A 14,880-nucleotide genomic window follows, 5' to 3' on the forward strand; every position below is an offset into this window, starting at 1 on the left:
CTTCAGCCAGGGATTTGCATCTCTTACTCACAATCCATACCAACACTAGCATTCCTCGAAAGATCTATATCTCCCTCTGCTGAACAGATAAAGAGAACAGCAGCCTTGATGGGAACTGCCAACTGGGTTTTTAACCTTTGTATTCCACAGATTCCCTATAGCTCAAAGTTACAGATGACATTTGCCAGGTTATGGATAATGGTCTTTACACACTGGGGACATTCTGTTACTGACTTGTCTAAAGCTTTTGATGCAGCAGCCCATAAAGCCTTCACCTTAAATAACTTGTCTTACATTAAGGAGAGAAGGAAGAGACATAAAACATTAGATATTAATCAGTTGACAAAAGGGCCCTGATGGGAGAGGGAAGTAAAACAGATTTCTCTAGAGCTCTTTTGAAACTTTGACCTTTATGGTTTTAAAGAGCCATAGCAATTTCTCACAGGAGTAAGGGATAGATGGTTTTTGTCCAATTCAAGGGTTGTTGTCAATCACACTGTTGGAGAAAACAAAATATTCAGTACACACAAGCAAGATTTACTAATGCTACAAAACTAATGAAGAAACAGCAGTAATAACCTGCAGTTTTGGAAGAATTAATTCTTTACATCTGAAAGAGGAAAAAATTATGCACTGGTCATTCAGATGCAACATTCAGTTATGGTCCTAACACAGCTTTTCTCACTGACTATGTAAATGCATAACTCTACATGCACTAGTGCCTGTAAGCTGATGTCCAAAATAAATTTTATGATACCTGTAACATGTGAAGAACAGTCATTTCATGAAAAAAGGTGCTTCAATCCATGCTGTTTAAATGGACTAGAACTTGGAAGAGATGCAACTTCTTACATGAGCAACAGGAGCCAGACCTGTACATGGAGTGCTGGGTACATCTATCAAAGCTGAAAATACCATGGCACTTGCTGAACCCATCTCTCTCAATTCAAGATACATACTGCACACAACAAACACTCTTCTTAATGCTAAAGCCACGTCAGCTCTGGTTCTTGAAAGAATCAAAGCTGCACAAGTCACAGAGCTGTGATGGAGGGAAAGGGCAGCACAGTCAGATTCCCTGGAACCACACACTCCAAGAGGTCAAGATCATGTAGACAAGGTCTTGAGGCATTACAAAGAATGGATGTGAAAGGAACATCCTCCCTAGGATTTTAAGAGTGCATTTATGAAGCAACAGCTTTCAGGTTTCTGTTATATTAATAGACATCATACAAGGAGAACCAAACAGGCTTCAGAGCAGTCAAAGCAGCTCTAAGGAAAGAAAAGTGCAGGCTCCTAAGAACTTGAGTTGGTCAAATTATCAGTCAAACCTGATTTTAGTCCAGAACTCCAATCTGCTTCACTAGCCTGAGGAAATATTAGTCTTTAACTAGCTTCTGGAGATGATGATCTGATTCATTCTCTAAACTGACCTCACAGCAGACTCCACTGGAAGAGAGGAAGGATATTAGAAATGCTGCAATTGCTAAAATACAAGCTTCAGATAAGAAGGCTTAAACCAAAGGTATGGTGGATTGTGTATACAGGGAAACAAGCACAGGAAACATGTGATGACACACAGGTATCCAAGATGGAAAAGAAGCTACACACCCTAACTGAGCAATGAAACAAATAATGTGAAGAGTGACTGGATTTGCACATGCATCTACTGTCTCACTTTTTGTCATTTTTTTGAGATTTAAAAGGCTGATATGAACCTTGCCCTACCATTTAAAACTCTACTCTTCAAGACTCATGCAATGTTTAGATGCTCAGACACTATGAAAAGATGCCTTTGAGATGAGAGCCCACACTGCACTCACTGGTTACAGATTTTCCTGTGCTATGTGACAATCTTCACCAGTTAGTATAGAGGCACAGTACCCAAATAAAAGGCTGAAGCAGTTAATCCATGCAGTGTGAACAGGAGAAAACAAAGGAAGCCATTACAGAGGATATAATTCCAAAGAGCAATTCCTTTGAACGAGCTACCAGTAAAACTGCAGAGGTTGGAAAGCATTAAACTCTTAAGGGATACAGCAACAGCTAGCAGCAAGAGCAATTTGGCATTCTGAGAAAAAAGATGAATGTTGGACTTGGCTATCTGTTCCTGAATTCCAAGGCTCATTTCAATTTAAATTTGAATTTCGTCACATTGACTAAATGACTTCTGTGCCAGTTGTAAGACAAAATGTTCATGAAAAGAATATTTAAGCAAACAATTAGCACACTCATTTCTGCCAATGACAGATTTATCCTTTTCTCTAGAGAATCAAATGGAGCTTTTCAAGTTCATTTTATTCATTCACTTGTTACTGAAGTGTGATGACCTCTGGGACAAAGTTAGGAAACTCCCCAGTAGGTCTCTATATTGTTAGTCACTATTCATTGCAATTGCTTTATTCAAGACAAGTCAGATACTGCTTTTTCTGTGTAAGTAAAAAAGTCCTATCAGCTCTTGAACTCTTAAGGCTTATGTGAAAATTGCACATGAGACACATCCTGCACACTGATGAGAGGTTTCACGTCCCTTTGTGATTTCCTAGGAAGCAGTGGCAGCAAGGCAGGAAGACACTACGTGACAGATCTGGCAGCATCTCTGATGTGCAGGAACAGAAAAATCAGCTTAACTACAAAGATCTTAAGTTCAAATAACATGGTATAGGTGCAGTTCTTCTCACTGTCAGTCCCAAGCAGAAGTACAATATGATCCACCTACCAGAGCCAGAAAAATTGCCTTCACCAATCTTTGTCCTTCATTCCTTTGTCCTTTACCAGGACAGCAGAAGGCTTGGTTTTGATATCGCACCTTAATTTTACATCCCACAGTCCATGAAGAGGGATAACATGGAAGTCAATCCTTCAAAGATTTGTCCTCATCTAAAAAATCCCACTAAGCTCAGTGTTTCTACTACAATAAGTACTTTGGGACAGAAATATGATCACAGCCTTACTGGCCAAAAATACAGATTCCTCCAAACAACTCTTAAGTGACTGAAGTGCTGTAAATGGTTTCCAATGCAAAATAAAGGTTTTGCAGTGAATTCTGGAATAAGCTTGAATTAAAGGTGACAGATGTGCACTTCCAAAACACAAATCTTGTCCCCTACTTCCCCTGCCAACAGCCTGAGAGATCATGGACTAGAGGAAGGTTTATTATTACCTACCTACAAAATGAAAAGACACACTGCAGGTAAAGTCCTATCCAGGTAATGGGCAAGCCCTGAACTGCTGCATGCCACTGCTTTCATCAAGGTTGAATTCTGAGCACTCACTGGTGTGAAGTTTTTCCACAGGTTTCAAAGGAATGCCTAACCTTTGTCTGTGCCTTTAAACACTGAGCTCAATTCATACACTGAAGGTAATCTTGTAGCTCAAGCCCTAACTCCACCCTAAACATGTCATATATTCACACAAATAGATCCTTTCTGAGCCACTCCAGGCTTTCAACAGAACACACTGCTCAGCCATGAGAATCTATTAAGGTAAGACCTTGCTCTCAGCTGGAAAACATTAATTCTCTTCCAAAAAGGCACACTATACCTTCTTGGTCATTAATATCCCATCATTCTTCTGAGCTGAGTGACAAGGCAGGTAAGTCACCCAGATCTGAGACAATGTACAAGGCTAACTCTACAGGGAGGTGTTTGGAAAAGAGAAATCACTGCTCCAGTTACTGCAGCAGAAAAATCAATATTTCACTGGCCAGGATAGCCTCCAAAGTGGCCCCACTTGGACACCAGGTATATTAGAAAAATGGAATGATGATGATAAAAAAGCCACTTTTGACCCTGAACTGTAAGTGCATCAGGGTGCTGCAGAGACCTTAAGGGGTGGGTAAATAGCTGCAAATGAAAACAAAGCTGTTGACACAACAACTGGAGTCCTTCATAATGCTGCTACTGATCCCTAGCTTTAAATTAGCTTTGTGACCATTCAAAACCAGAATACAGGACCACTGTGAAATGCTGAAGATGGTGCACATGAAACATCTTTAAACAGCCTGGAAAACGTGGTGGGGAAGGGCAAAATCACCTTCAAAGGAAAAGCAGAAAGTGGGGAAAGGAATAAGGAATAGAGAGAGCTGGTAAGAGAGGAGAAGCTCAGCATTAAGAGCACGCCTCATATTCACTGAGGGTTTGCCCCTTGTTAGTGAACACTGGCATTGATCCAGGCTGCCAAAAGCCTCTCTGGGGCTGGCACTGGTGCTCAGTGGATCAGGGAATAACCTAATCCAGAAAAAAGGCAGTTCAGTTTTAGCCAAGCAATTGGTAGAGTGAAGAAGAGATGGAAAAGCAAAATCTAGGGTGTTGAGGAGGGAGTATGGCATCTCCAATGCAGGCAGTCTCAAACTCTGTTGCTCTAGGTAGTAAGACCAGCATCAATCAGCACCACCCCACTGTTTTCCTGCTGTGGTCACTTCATCTGAACCCACACTATCAGGAGTTTGTGACAACACAGCAAAGCTGTTTTAGAGACTGATCAAAGCTAAAACTAATGCAGCAAAACCTTAAGTTCTGACTATGCTGTAGCTGTTCTGTTGCTATCCTGTCCATATGTGTTTCTCTGCTGCTTGCACTTATTTTGTGAAGCTCCTGGAGAGGAGACAGTCTCTGTCCTGCATCTCTGCAGCCCTGAGAAACCTCTCTCAGCCCTCAATCCAACCTGCTAGATTTGTGGGTCCTACAGGGAAAAAATACAGTGTTTGAGGAGATGATGCATCTAATGTCATAGAAACTTCAGATCTCTGAATTCTTACAAAACCTCTGCATAATATATGGGAAATAAAAAGGCAGTGGTAGCTGCTGACACTATTACAGCAGGCTGGGAATAAAACATTCCTACTATCAATAGCTACACTGAGCTCACTGGAGTTAGCAGACAGTCTGATCTCACCCAGACTGCACTACTTGGACATTCCAGCTGCAAAGTGCATGATGCATTTTCAGCCTTTAGTTTTCTTTTTAAAGCAGGGAAACAGCACTGCTAGAAAATATATGGGTTAAGGACATCAGTGCTATTGCTGAGGCAGAACAATAATAACTTCAGCCATGATTTATATAGCTAATTTCAGAATAAATCCCTATCTGTTTTTAAAAAAAGACCACAGAATGACCTGATTTTGTATTTGGCAGTGATTGCAGTTTATACTGGACAATGTTTCAACTCAGTAAGCATGCAAATAGAATATTTTATTAAAGTAACAGACAAAAGGGGTCTTTTCTTCTTTATGTGCCCTCTCTACTGCAACAGATTTTATCAGGCTGCAGCCAGACACACCAGCTTTCCTCTCACCTGAAGTGCCTGATTTTAAGTGAATTACTTCTCAAACCAATATCCATTTCTCTCTTCTATAGGCTCTATTTCTAGTTTATGGCCCATTTGTTCTGTTTTAAGCTACCCAAGATAATTTTTTTTGGTCATCTAAAAGCTTCAGAGTGAAGAGTCCAGAAAAGAAACTTATATATCATCCACATTAGATGCTAATCCTGGGATTTGCTTTTATAGTGGCATCTAAAGCTTGTTTTCCTGCATCATCTGAAGCCAACTCAGTGCTCTTTACTAGAGAAGAGGGTTCCTCATGGAGATACACAGTCTAACAGCACTTTTAAAGATGGTTACATTTAAATGGAAGCATCACAGCAAATCCTGTGACAGAACCCCCCCATTTCACTCACAGGGTTCACAGCCTGACTTTGCTTCATTCTCTGTAGGGAATCTTGAACCAGAGATCTGGGTTTAATAAAAGCATTTCCACCTGCACCCAGTTTCCATGCTGCATTGCCAAATAAAAGGAGGGAACTGAAGGACTGGAGGGGTGGATTTGGAAGCAAAGTCAGGCTGTGAACCCTGTGCTGCTTCAGCCCACTAATGCATGCCATGTGTTGGTAGATCTCTCAGGGACTTTGGGACCTTCCTTGCAATTTTTCTGTAAAAGAGAGTTTTAAAATTGGAGAAGGCAGAAAGGTACCTCTCAACCTTTCACCTGTGCAGCATCATGGGCCGTGTGGGCCAACAGCCAAAATATTACAAACCAGTGAGAAGAAATGTAAGGTGGGGACAGGGTAGAAAGGACAAGGACCTTAAGATGGTCATCCTGTTTCTGTGGTGAAGGCAAGGGAGGAACCAGCACAGAGATGCTGATCTAGCAAGCATCTATTTAGGAGAACTCGCTTCAAGGAGCCATTCTGAACAGATGGATGCAATTGGGCAAGATGCATGTGTCAAGGGCAGAGAAGAGCTTTTCTTAAGCAAGGTGTGGAAGAACAGGACGTTATGAAAAGATGCTCCAGCTTTATGAATGGTTAAGAGAGAACCTTTAAAGAAAATAAAAATGTCAACCCTGAAAAAATTTCTACTTCAGTCAAAATTACTTTGCTTAAAGAAGTTATACTGGCTTTCAGCTATTCTGCATATAGAAAAAGGGAACTGAAATGTGTATGTAATTAATAGTATAGTAAATAAATGGACTTCTTCCTTTTATAGCTCAAATATTACTTCCTCCCTAACCATTTTATGAATTGCTTACCTCATCATGTCTTAAACTATAGATATATACATATATATACACACAAAAATACAGACACATATATAGCATTAAGCTCCATCAAATCTGCAAATAAATTGAGAGTATATACAGAAACAGCACTTCTGTTTAAATACAATACAAAACTGTGTGGGGCATGAAATGCTCAGAAGTCTTGGCTCTTCTATCCTTGAATAAATCACTGAGTAACTGAAACAGTTTTCAAAATGTGAAAATCCTCTTAGCATGTGAGCAAGCCAAGGCAGGGCTGAGACAGCTTTCTGAAATTGGCCACTACACTGATCACTGAATTAGTGTTTAGTGTTGTGGACTGCTCATTTTTATTTCTGCTGGGGGCAAACAGGAGTGATCAAGTCAGTGTGCCCTGTTCCCTGCTTTTTGTTTTTTTAGTACTACTCAAGGAAGTCAGCTTTGACTCTTCCTTTATTAATTTTATAGCCTATGTGACAACTCATGCTATTCAATAGTTATGTTCCTTTTTCCACAAACTAAATGAAATTATTAAGCAAGACTAGCTGAAGCTGATGGAGAAGAAAAACCTTTGTCTCCATCATAACACATTAAACATGACTGTTTTACTATATGGGGTATGAAAGTAGACACTAGCTCATTTCTTTTTTCTGATTATTTTTTAGGAGTTCACAAATAATGTCTTTCAAGATTCCAGTATTTCTATTAATATGCCCCATTTTCCTCACATGTATTTATGGCTGAAAGATCAATTAGAATTCCATTGTGGGAAGTAATTTCCATTGGTTCAATTACCCCCTGTAGTTGTTTCAGCAATCATAATATCAATCAAATATCCATTTTAATTTTTATTTAGAGATTCAATTACCAAACATCAAGCAGGTGTAAACACTTCTTTCAGTACTTCTTTCCCTTTTACCCCTCAGCATCCTCTAAATCATAGAAGCACACATGCAGTCCTTAAAACCTCCATGAAACTTTCAGAGCTTCCTAATGCTTCTTTCTCAACACACTTGCTGAAGACAAACCCAGTTTGTTAGACCTGGGTGTGGGGACAGAGACACTCCCACCTGCTCCTACCCCATGAGCCCTCCAGCTCCAAAAGCCTCCCTTGATCAATCTGTGCCATATCTCCCCTCTGCCTTTCAGGTGGCACAGAATCCCAGTTATCTATTTATCAAGAAGAATTCTGTTTCACAGTGCTTTTACAGGAATATTTTAATCAGTGGCTGATCCATTTGGAGCTAGTGCTCATCTTTCCCTAGAGTCCCCTCTCATTCAAATGCTGCTACTAGGTTTTGTTGTTCAACTATTTTTACATGTAATTCACTAAACTTCAGAGAGATGCCTGTCAAGCAAGTCAATATTTTACACTCCAGCTTGAATCCATTTTTGGTTTATTTTTTGCCTCATAAGAGTTACAACCAAAGTAGAACCAGCCTGGAAATGAGAACACCCGAATGAAATGGCAAACCAGTGGTTGCAAGAATGATCAACATATCTCCCAGAGTCCAGAGAGAACAAATGTTGTCAGAACAAGTAGTTACAAGTCCATTAAAACTCCCCAAGGAGAAAGAAAATGCAGAGTTGGTTAAACATTTATAGGCACCTGTGAGTTTTAGTTACTGTATGCATAGCACAGTACAGCTTCCTCCCAAAGCAACACCTGCTCTGCTCCCAGATCTTGGTGTTATCACCAAGAACCATTTAATCTAAGTGAATAAAAGGCTCCTTGTGCCTTCCCCACTGACTAATTCAAAAAAATAAAAATGTTAACAGCCATCTTTGCCCAGCCTAGGAAAACATGAGCCCACCCACAGGGATTGTAGTGGAGCTACAGGAACATGCACAGCCACAGCTTTACAGCATGCTTCAGGTAAAACCAGCTAAAATCCCCACTATGGCTTTGTAGCATTTATAGAACAATATTATAAATCAGAAAGAGCAGCTCTCATCATGATAACACATTGAGACTCCCAGAGCTGAGCTCTGCCTGGTTGCCTTAGCGATCCCAATAAATGCACTGGGTGATTTCTTTACCTGCCTTATCTCTGACAGAGGCACCCAAATGAAAAAGCCAGGTGGGGCATGACATTGACACAGCACTGTGGCACTTAAAATGTCTCTGAGTAAAACTTCTCAACTGCAAAAACACTTCAGTCTTGGGCACAGCAGCCAACCTCACATCTTTGGGGAGAATAAGGAATAAAGGACAGAAGAAACAATACCCCTTTGCCCAAATCCCTTTTACCTACCTGCACAGCCAAATGCTAGGTGGTACCTAGAGGATGGGCTGAATTTGACACAACACACGTTAGCCTTGGCCTCAATGCTTGCAACTGAGTTGTCCAAGTTGGTAGACCACAGTTTCACTAGAGAAAGGGAAAGAGAGACATGAATAAGCAAAAAACAACAACAACATGAACTTTATCTGAAAGGCCTAAAATCTAGTTGTTTCATGAATAACATTCTGGAAAGCCTCAGTTGCTAAGATGTTAGTGAGTCTGAAGGGTCAGCTGTCACTGGTGGTTGGCAAGTTTGAGAATATTCTCAAGTCCACATTGTAAATATCAGAGCAGGTGATTAACCACATGCTATAATCTCAGTGCTTAAGGTTACTGCAGTGCAGATTCATACAACCAAGGACAGGAAGGCTTACATTCTTTTTTGTTCCTTCTCCTTGTGCTGGGATGCAAGAACTCCATGATCCACAGCAAAACTGCTTTGCACAGAATAAATATACCTAATTGTATGCACAGTGAGTGAGAACAACTTGTTTTATTCTTGAGAAACTGGCACAGACAGGAGAGAAATCAGTATGTTGGCTTCCTATGATGCAATAATCCCTTGGTACAAGAACTTCACTGTTCTATGAGAGTACCACATGAACACTGATTAAACTATGTGCTAGAAAGGGCTCTTCTACCAAGCACTCCAGTGCTTCAGAGAATGACCAACAAAAAACACCAGGGCTTTTCAAAACATAGTGTTCCCCACCTGCCAGAAACACTTCAAGCACCATTTAACCTTAAGATGAAGAGTGCCAGGTGCTCCTCACATAGTTAATCTTATTATTAAAAACTAAACAATGCACTGCCTTTGGCCCAGATAAAGGAGCAGCAGATTGGCATCAAGCCCCACTGATTCATACAAGGCAGAAAAGACCTAAACATCTCCCCTCCCTCTTTTCTTGATGAGTGGATCAAGCTGTACTGGAGTATCACAATCTGAGACTGGAAGCAGAGCAAGCTATGTTAAACATATAATTAACATATGTTAAACATATTATCAATGTTAAACATGCAGCTGCTACATAAAGGGTTAAAATCCCCTCAAGAGACATAAAGGGTTAAAATCCCCTCAAGAGATCCCCTTGAGCTGCATGGGCTCCTTCAGATCCGTGGCCAACAGGTCCTCCAGTCTTCTTACTGAAAGATCACTTTGGAGGTGAAGTGAGCAAAAATAAACAACAGGAAACTGTGATCAACACATGAGAGATCAGCAATTTTATGGGATGTCCCCCACCCTCTGAGGAGCCCTCTGTGTCACCTGTTGGCCAGCATTTCTCAGGGGCTTAGAGGGAGGAGCAAGGTTTCCAGCTGGATTATCCAAGGATGTTTTAGAAAACAAAGGAAAAGGAGGAATACTGGCAGGTTGGTTCCAGTGCTCTTTTTGATAGTATGGCAAGCACTGAAAGCAACAAGGCTGGGCTGATTCTGACCATACAAGGATGGAGGAAACAGCACAGCTCAGAGCACACCAAGGAATCATTGTAAATACAGCACTGTGTGGGTATCTGGCAGCTGCCTGGAACATCAGAAAGCAGCACACAGACACCAGCAGAATTACAAACCCCAGGGGCATACTCTATTTGCCCAGAAGCATTATGTAAAATTCAATGAAAACAGCACCCAGCCTCAGGTTGGTTTTCAGAAATAAATGCATTCTCATTGATCAGAGCTATAATACTCATCCTAAACACCTGGCTACATTTTGAAATGAAATAAAAGCTTTGGAAGCATGGCTTAAGAAGTTCTCTTCTTCCAGGCAAGATGGGATAGTAAAGCTTCTCCACCATATTCTGCACTTGGGGACAGAGGGGAACAGGGAAATATTTTGGAGAACGAGAAAATATTTATGTTTTGCTTAAATGAACAGACACCAGGAGATGAGTAGTCTAAGTTCTGGTGGCAGTGAAGCCCATCAAGTTTATGGATGAGATAAGAAGCAAATAAAACATGCTTATGAGAGAACAATGTCAGCAGACAACACCACTTCAACTTGAGGAGAGTGGGGTGCGTACATGATCTCAAGTTCAGAGCAATACTCTGCCAAAATCTAGTATTAAAACAACACAGGCTTTCTTTGAAGCTTTCCATCCAGGTATTTAAAGCTGCATCCAAAGCAGCCAAGTCTCTCCTTGACCTCCCCAACAAACAAATGGCCATCTGGTCCCAGCTCAGTATCAAAAGCTAATTGAGGGCTCTGCTTCAGCTTGGCTCCTTTTTTTCATTCAAGCTTGCAGGTCATAAGCTGAGCTATTTAATCTGGTGAAGAGACAATCCATGTGCTCTAAAGTCATCATAATATTTGTTACAACTGACAGGCACAGATTAGAGCCTGCAATTTCTGTGATCTAACTGCTGTGAGATACGCAGGGCTCCAATTATATCTTAGTCAGTACCATAAAAAGGATAGATGGGACACATAACAACACATAATGAAACATGTCAAGTTTTACCTAGAACTGCCCATTATTTTTTAAAAAGAACTGACAGGTTAATAAAGCATAATTCATAAGGGTAGAGTTTATTTGCTGTAGCTTTCATGGGTTTTGCTGAGGTCGAGGCAGTAATTATCCAACACAGATGTCTTGGTAGCATCCAGAATTGTGTTGATGAGACAAGCAACTATCTGAGACTATTTCTGAAACACATGTTCTCAAAGCATATTTTCTCTCATTTTGCAGCTGCTGAGAGACATCTTTATGTGGCTAAATACCTACCCCTCACTATTGCATTAAAAAGATGCCTCCAGAACAGTTTTTTTCAGTTTAAAATATTTCAGTAGTAGAAGAAGATTTTTAGCAGAAGATTTACACCAAATGTGTAAGTTCATCAGTTAATTTTCCATGCATCAGTTCTGTGTCTAAACACTGACTAGAAGAGGCAGAAGCCTGTACTACAATAGCTGAAGGTTGATGTTCACAGTTGGTACACAGAACAAGGATGTTTCATCCAGCCTGTCACTTGTGAGTTCTTATCTGCTCATCTGCTGCTACTCTGGAAAAGCTCTAAGCCAGGAATAGGATCTTGCTACCAGAAAATTCATTTGCAGAGATTAGCAGAATCCCTAGGAAAGGAGAAAGCTGCTGAATTTTACTGCTAGGCAAAATTTTGGGTCCACTGCCTCATGCAGGGGTCAGGAAGGTGGTGTAAACTGATGACTGGCAGTAGGCAGTGACTGCAGGGCACTCTTTGTATAAGGCACAGACTTTACTGTCAATAAAAAATAAATATCAACATCATCTTGACTTCTTCAAGGCACTTCCACTAAATCAATCCAACAACCTCCCAAATCTCCAGAAAATTACTAAACTTTTAGCCAGAAAAATGACCAAACTGAATGTTCAACTTGATATTTTGAGGGCAATAAATACCTACACCTCAAGTCAACAGAAACTGAAGGAATGAAATATCAATGAAAATCCTGTGGAAGCTGATGGAGCAGACTGAGCTGCAGTTCTCAGGTCATTTCCCCTCTGTAGAGGGCTTTTTTTTTTTAAATGAACCCATATCTGCATATCTGTGTTGCCTTGCTGAATTAAGTGCACTATAAAAAAATAGCTGCAGGACTAGTACAGGGTCTCATTTATTGAGGCAGCATGGAAATTACTCTCCTCAGATGTAATGAGACACAGGCCTGCACTCCTCCTTGCCATGAGACAACGAAAAGTAACAATTGCTACAAACTCAGAGCTCTCAGGTGCTCCTGGCTCTATCCTACTTCTCACTTTTGAGCCAGGAATAATGAAGGAACTACAGGTGTCTTTTTAAATTTGAATTTATCATTGCTTCTTCTATTTTCTTCAGTTTCAGAGAGCTTCAAAAACAGACCACAGAAACATTTGATCACTCCAAAAAATTGCATCTATCCCCCTAAAGACAAATTCTACCCACAGAGCATCACCAAATATTTCACTGTCCCTCATCTGCTAACTTTACCATGGCCATAAAACTCCACCCCCAATACAGAACAGACAGCTGAAAGTCATTAGATAAGTGGATTAGCTCTAGCCCTGTCCTGGTACTTTGATGGCATCATTTTGCCTTCACAAAATTCTTCTTTTCTTCTCCAAGAGCAGAAATTCACCCTTTCCTGCTTACACGAGTATCACAGCTCCTGCCATTATTATGTGCATAAAAGAATTTAAATTAAGGCTGTGCCTACTCCCCAAGCTCCTTGTAGAACAAGTAAACACCAATTTTGCTCACTGCTATCTAGCTGGAGTATACCTTTGGGTGCCTACAGACATACACAAGTACCTTTGGCCCTTGAAAAAGAGAGTGCATAACAACTGTAGATGAAAGTGAAGGGTTTGTACACACACTAGTTATTCTAAGTACAATAATGCTTTTATGCTGTCATTATCTGCTGTGAAAATAGGAAGATCTTCCACAGATAAGCATATTCTGGATTATTTTCATCTCACAAGATGGACAATGCAAGAACCTGGGGTCCAGGGATGCTGCTGCTAATTGTAGGAGAATCATTTTCTGCCTAACAGCATTGTTAGCATCCCCTTCGCAGTGCCTGAGCCCTGGCAGAGAGAGCTGAAAAGAACAGGATTTTTCATTCATAAGCACCTTCTCCAACACACATCTACTTTCAGAATTAGCTTCTGACTTGAAAAAAAGAGGAGAGACAGGTAGATATACAGGCAAGCAGGAAGAACTGGCAAAGCTGTCCCTTTTTTGGCTGCCTTGTCCTGACTACTTGACAGGGAAATGTGATACTTGTGCTTTGTGATGAGATTAGCTCGTGCACACCCGGTGTGGCCTCAAAGGAGCAGAGAAATCAAAGAGGACAGGAGAAGTAGATAAAAGATCTTTCCTGCCAGACACTCTACTGGGCCAGACATGTATTATTGTGTATTAAAACTGACCAGAACTCAACCAAACCACCATGAACATAAACAGAAGGACAAAATTTTAAGTTAGGCAGGTTACAATGAAGATATTTGTCATGAGTGTTACCATTCCTTCCTTTCAGTGTGACCACCCAAATGGAAGATGGACACTACAACATTAATGTGGACATTTTGCTACTATTGATCTGTACCTCAAAAACTTCTAAAATCTCTGCTGAGACTCAATTTGTCTCTAAAGGGCTCTTAATATATGCAAATCACAGGCAAGTCATGGTAAAAATAAAGGATAAAATGTTCCAGACCAGTTTTATCCACCAAAACCCCAATACACCTTCAAAAGACCTTTGTGAATTGAAATGCAGGTTATGTGGATCTGCAGGCTTTATTACAATAATTTCTAAGTAAACAGTACACTTTTAGAGACAATTACTGAAGAAGTGAACAGTTAAGCTGAAGGCAGAAGCTCTGCTTGCAGCTGGGCTTCGCAAAACTGGACACCTTGTTAACATGCTAATAAATGCAGATCCACCTGCCAGATTAGCTTTTTATATGCATGGCAAGAGTGGGGAGCACTGATGAAGAGGTTGTTAACTTACAAGGTGAATATTCACTTCTGCTGCATTTAAGCACACAGAAAACACACCTGTCTTCCACCAGAAAAGGAAGGGGAAATGTACTGAAAACATTTTAAATTCACCTTAAATATAAAATAATCATTAAAGTTTTATAAATGGAATTAGCAGCTTTGGGAACTGTAGTGACAGGACAAGGGGAAGGGTGAGATGGGCTCCTGGGAAGGAATTGTTCCCTGTGAGGGTGGGCAGGCCCTGGCACAGGGTGCCCAGGGAAGCTGTGGCTGCCCCTGGATCCCTGGCAGTGTCCAAGGCCAGGCTGGATGGGGCTTGGAGCAGCCTGGGACAGTGGAAGGTGTCCCTTTTTCCAGCAGAGGCTGCAAAAAATGAGCTTTAAAGGTCCCTTCCAACCCAAACGATTCTATGATTATATTATTGCCAAATGTAATTGAGGAACATTAATTTCTTTTTGGAACAGCATTTAAAAGCTTTTTGGAAGGGGGAAGCAGCTTACAAAGTTTAGCAGTGATGAAAATTAATTTATCATTTCAAAGCAAATCATGAAGAGCTCTGTCCAGAGCTCTGTCAGCCCATCTTGGAGAAGTGATCCCCACTGCTTAGGAAAGGAACTTTTAAACTCT

General features: G+C 40.7%; 1 protein-coding gene across 2 annotated transcripts in view; it reads right to left on the reverse strand.

Moving 5' to 3' along the window:
* The window catches only part of COP1 (COP1 E3 ubiquitin ligase), a 125,813-nt gene that overhangs the window by 46,458 nt on the left and 64,475 nt on the right, over nt 1-14,880 (reverse strand). For both annotated transcript variants that reach the window (XM_066555405.1, XM_066555404.1), the window contains exon 15: nt 8,773-8,889. In XM_066555405.1, the coding sequence (XP_066411502.1) occupies nt 8,773-8,889 (117 nt within the window). The remainder of the gene's footprint in view (nt 1-8,772; nt 8,890-14,880) is intronic.

The sequence above is a fragment of the Molothrus aeneus genome, chromosome 9 (assembly GCF_037042795.1).
Source record: "Molothrus aeneus isolate 106 chromosome 9, BPBGC_Maene_1.0, whole genome shotgun sequence".
Taxonomy (NCBI): Eukaryota; Metazoa; Chordata; class Aves; order Passeriformes; family Icteridae; genus Molothrus; species Molothrus aeneus.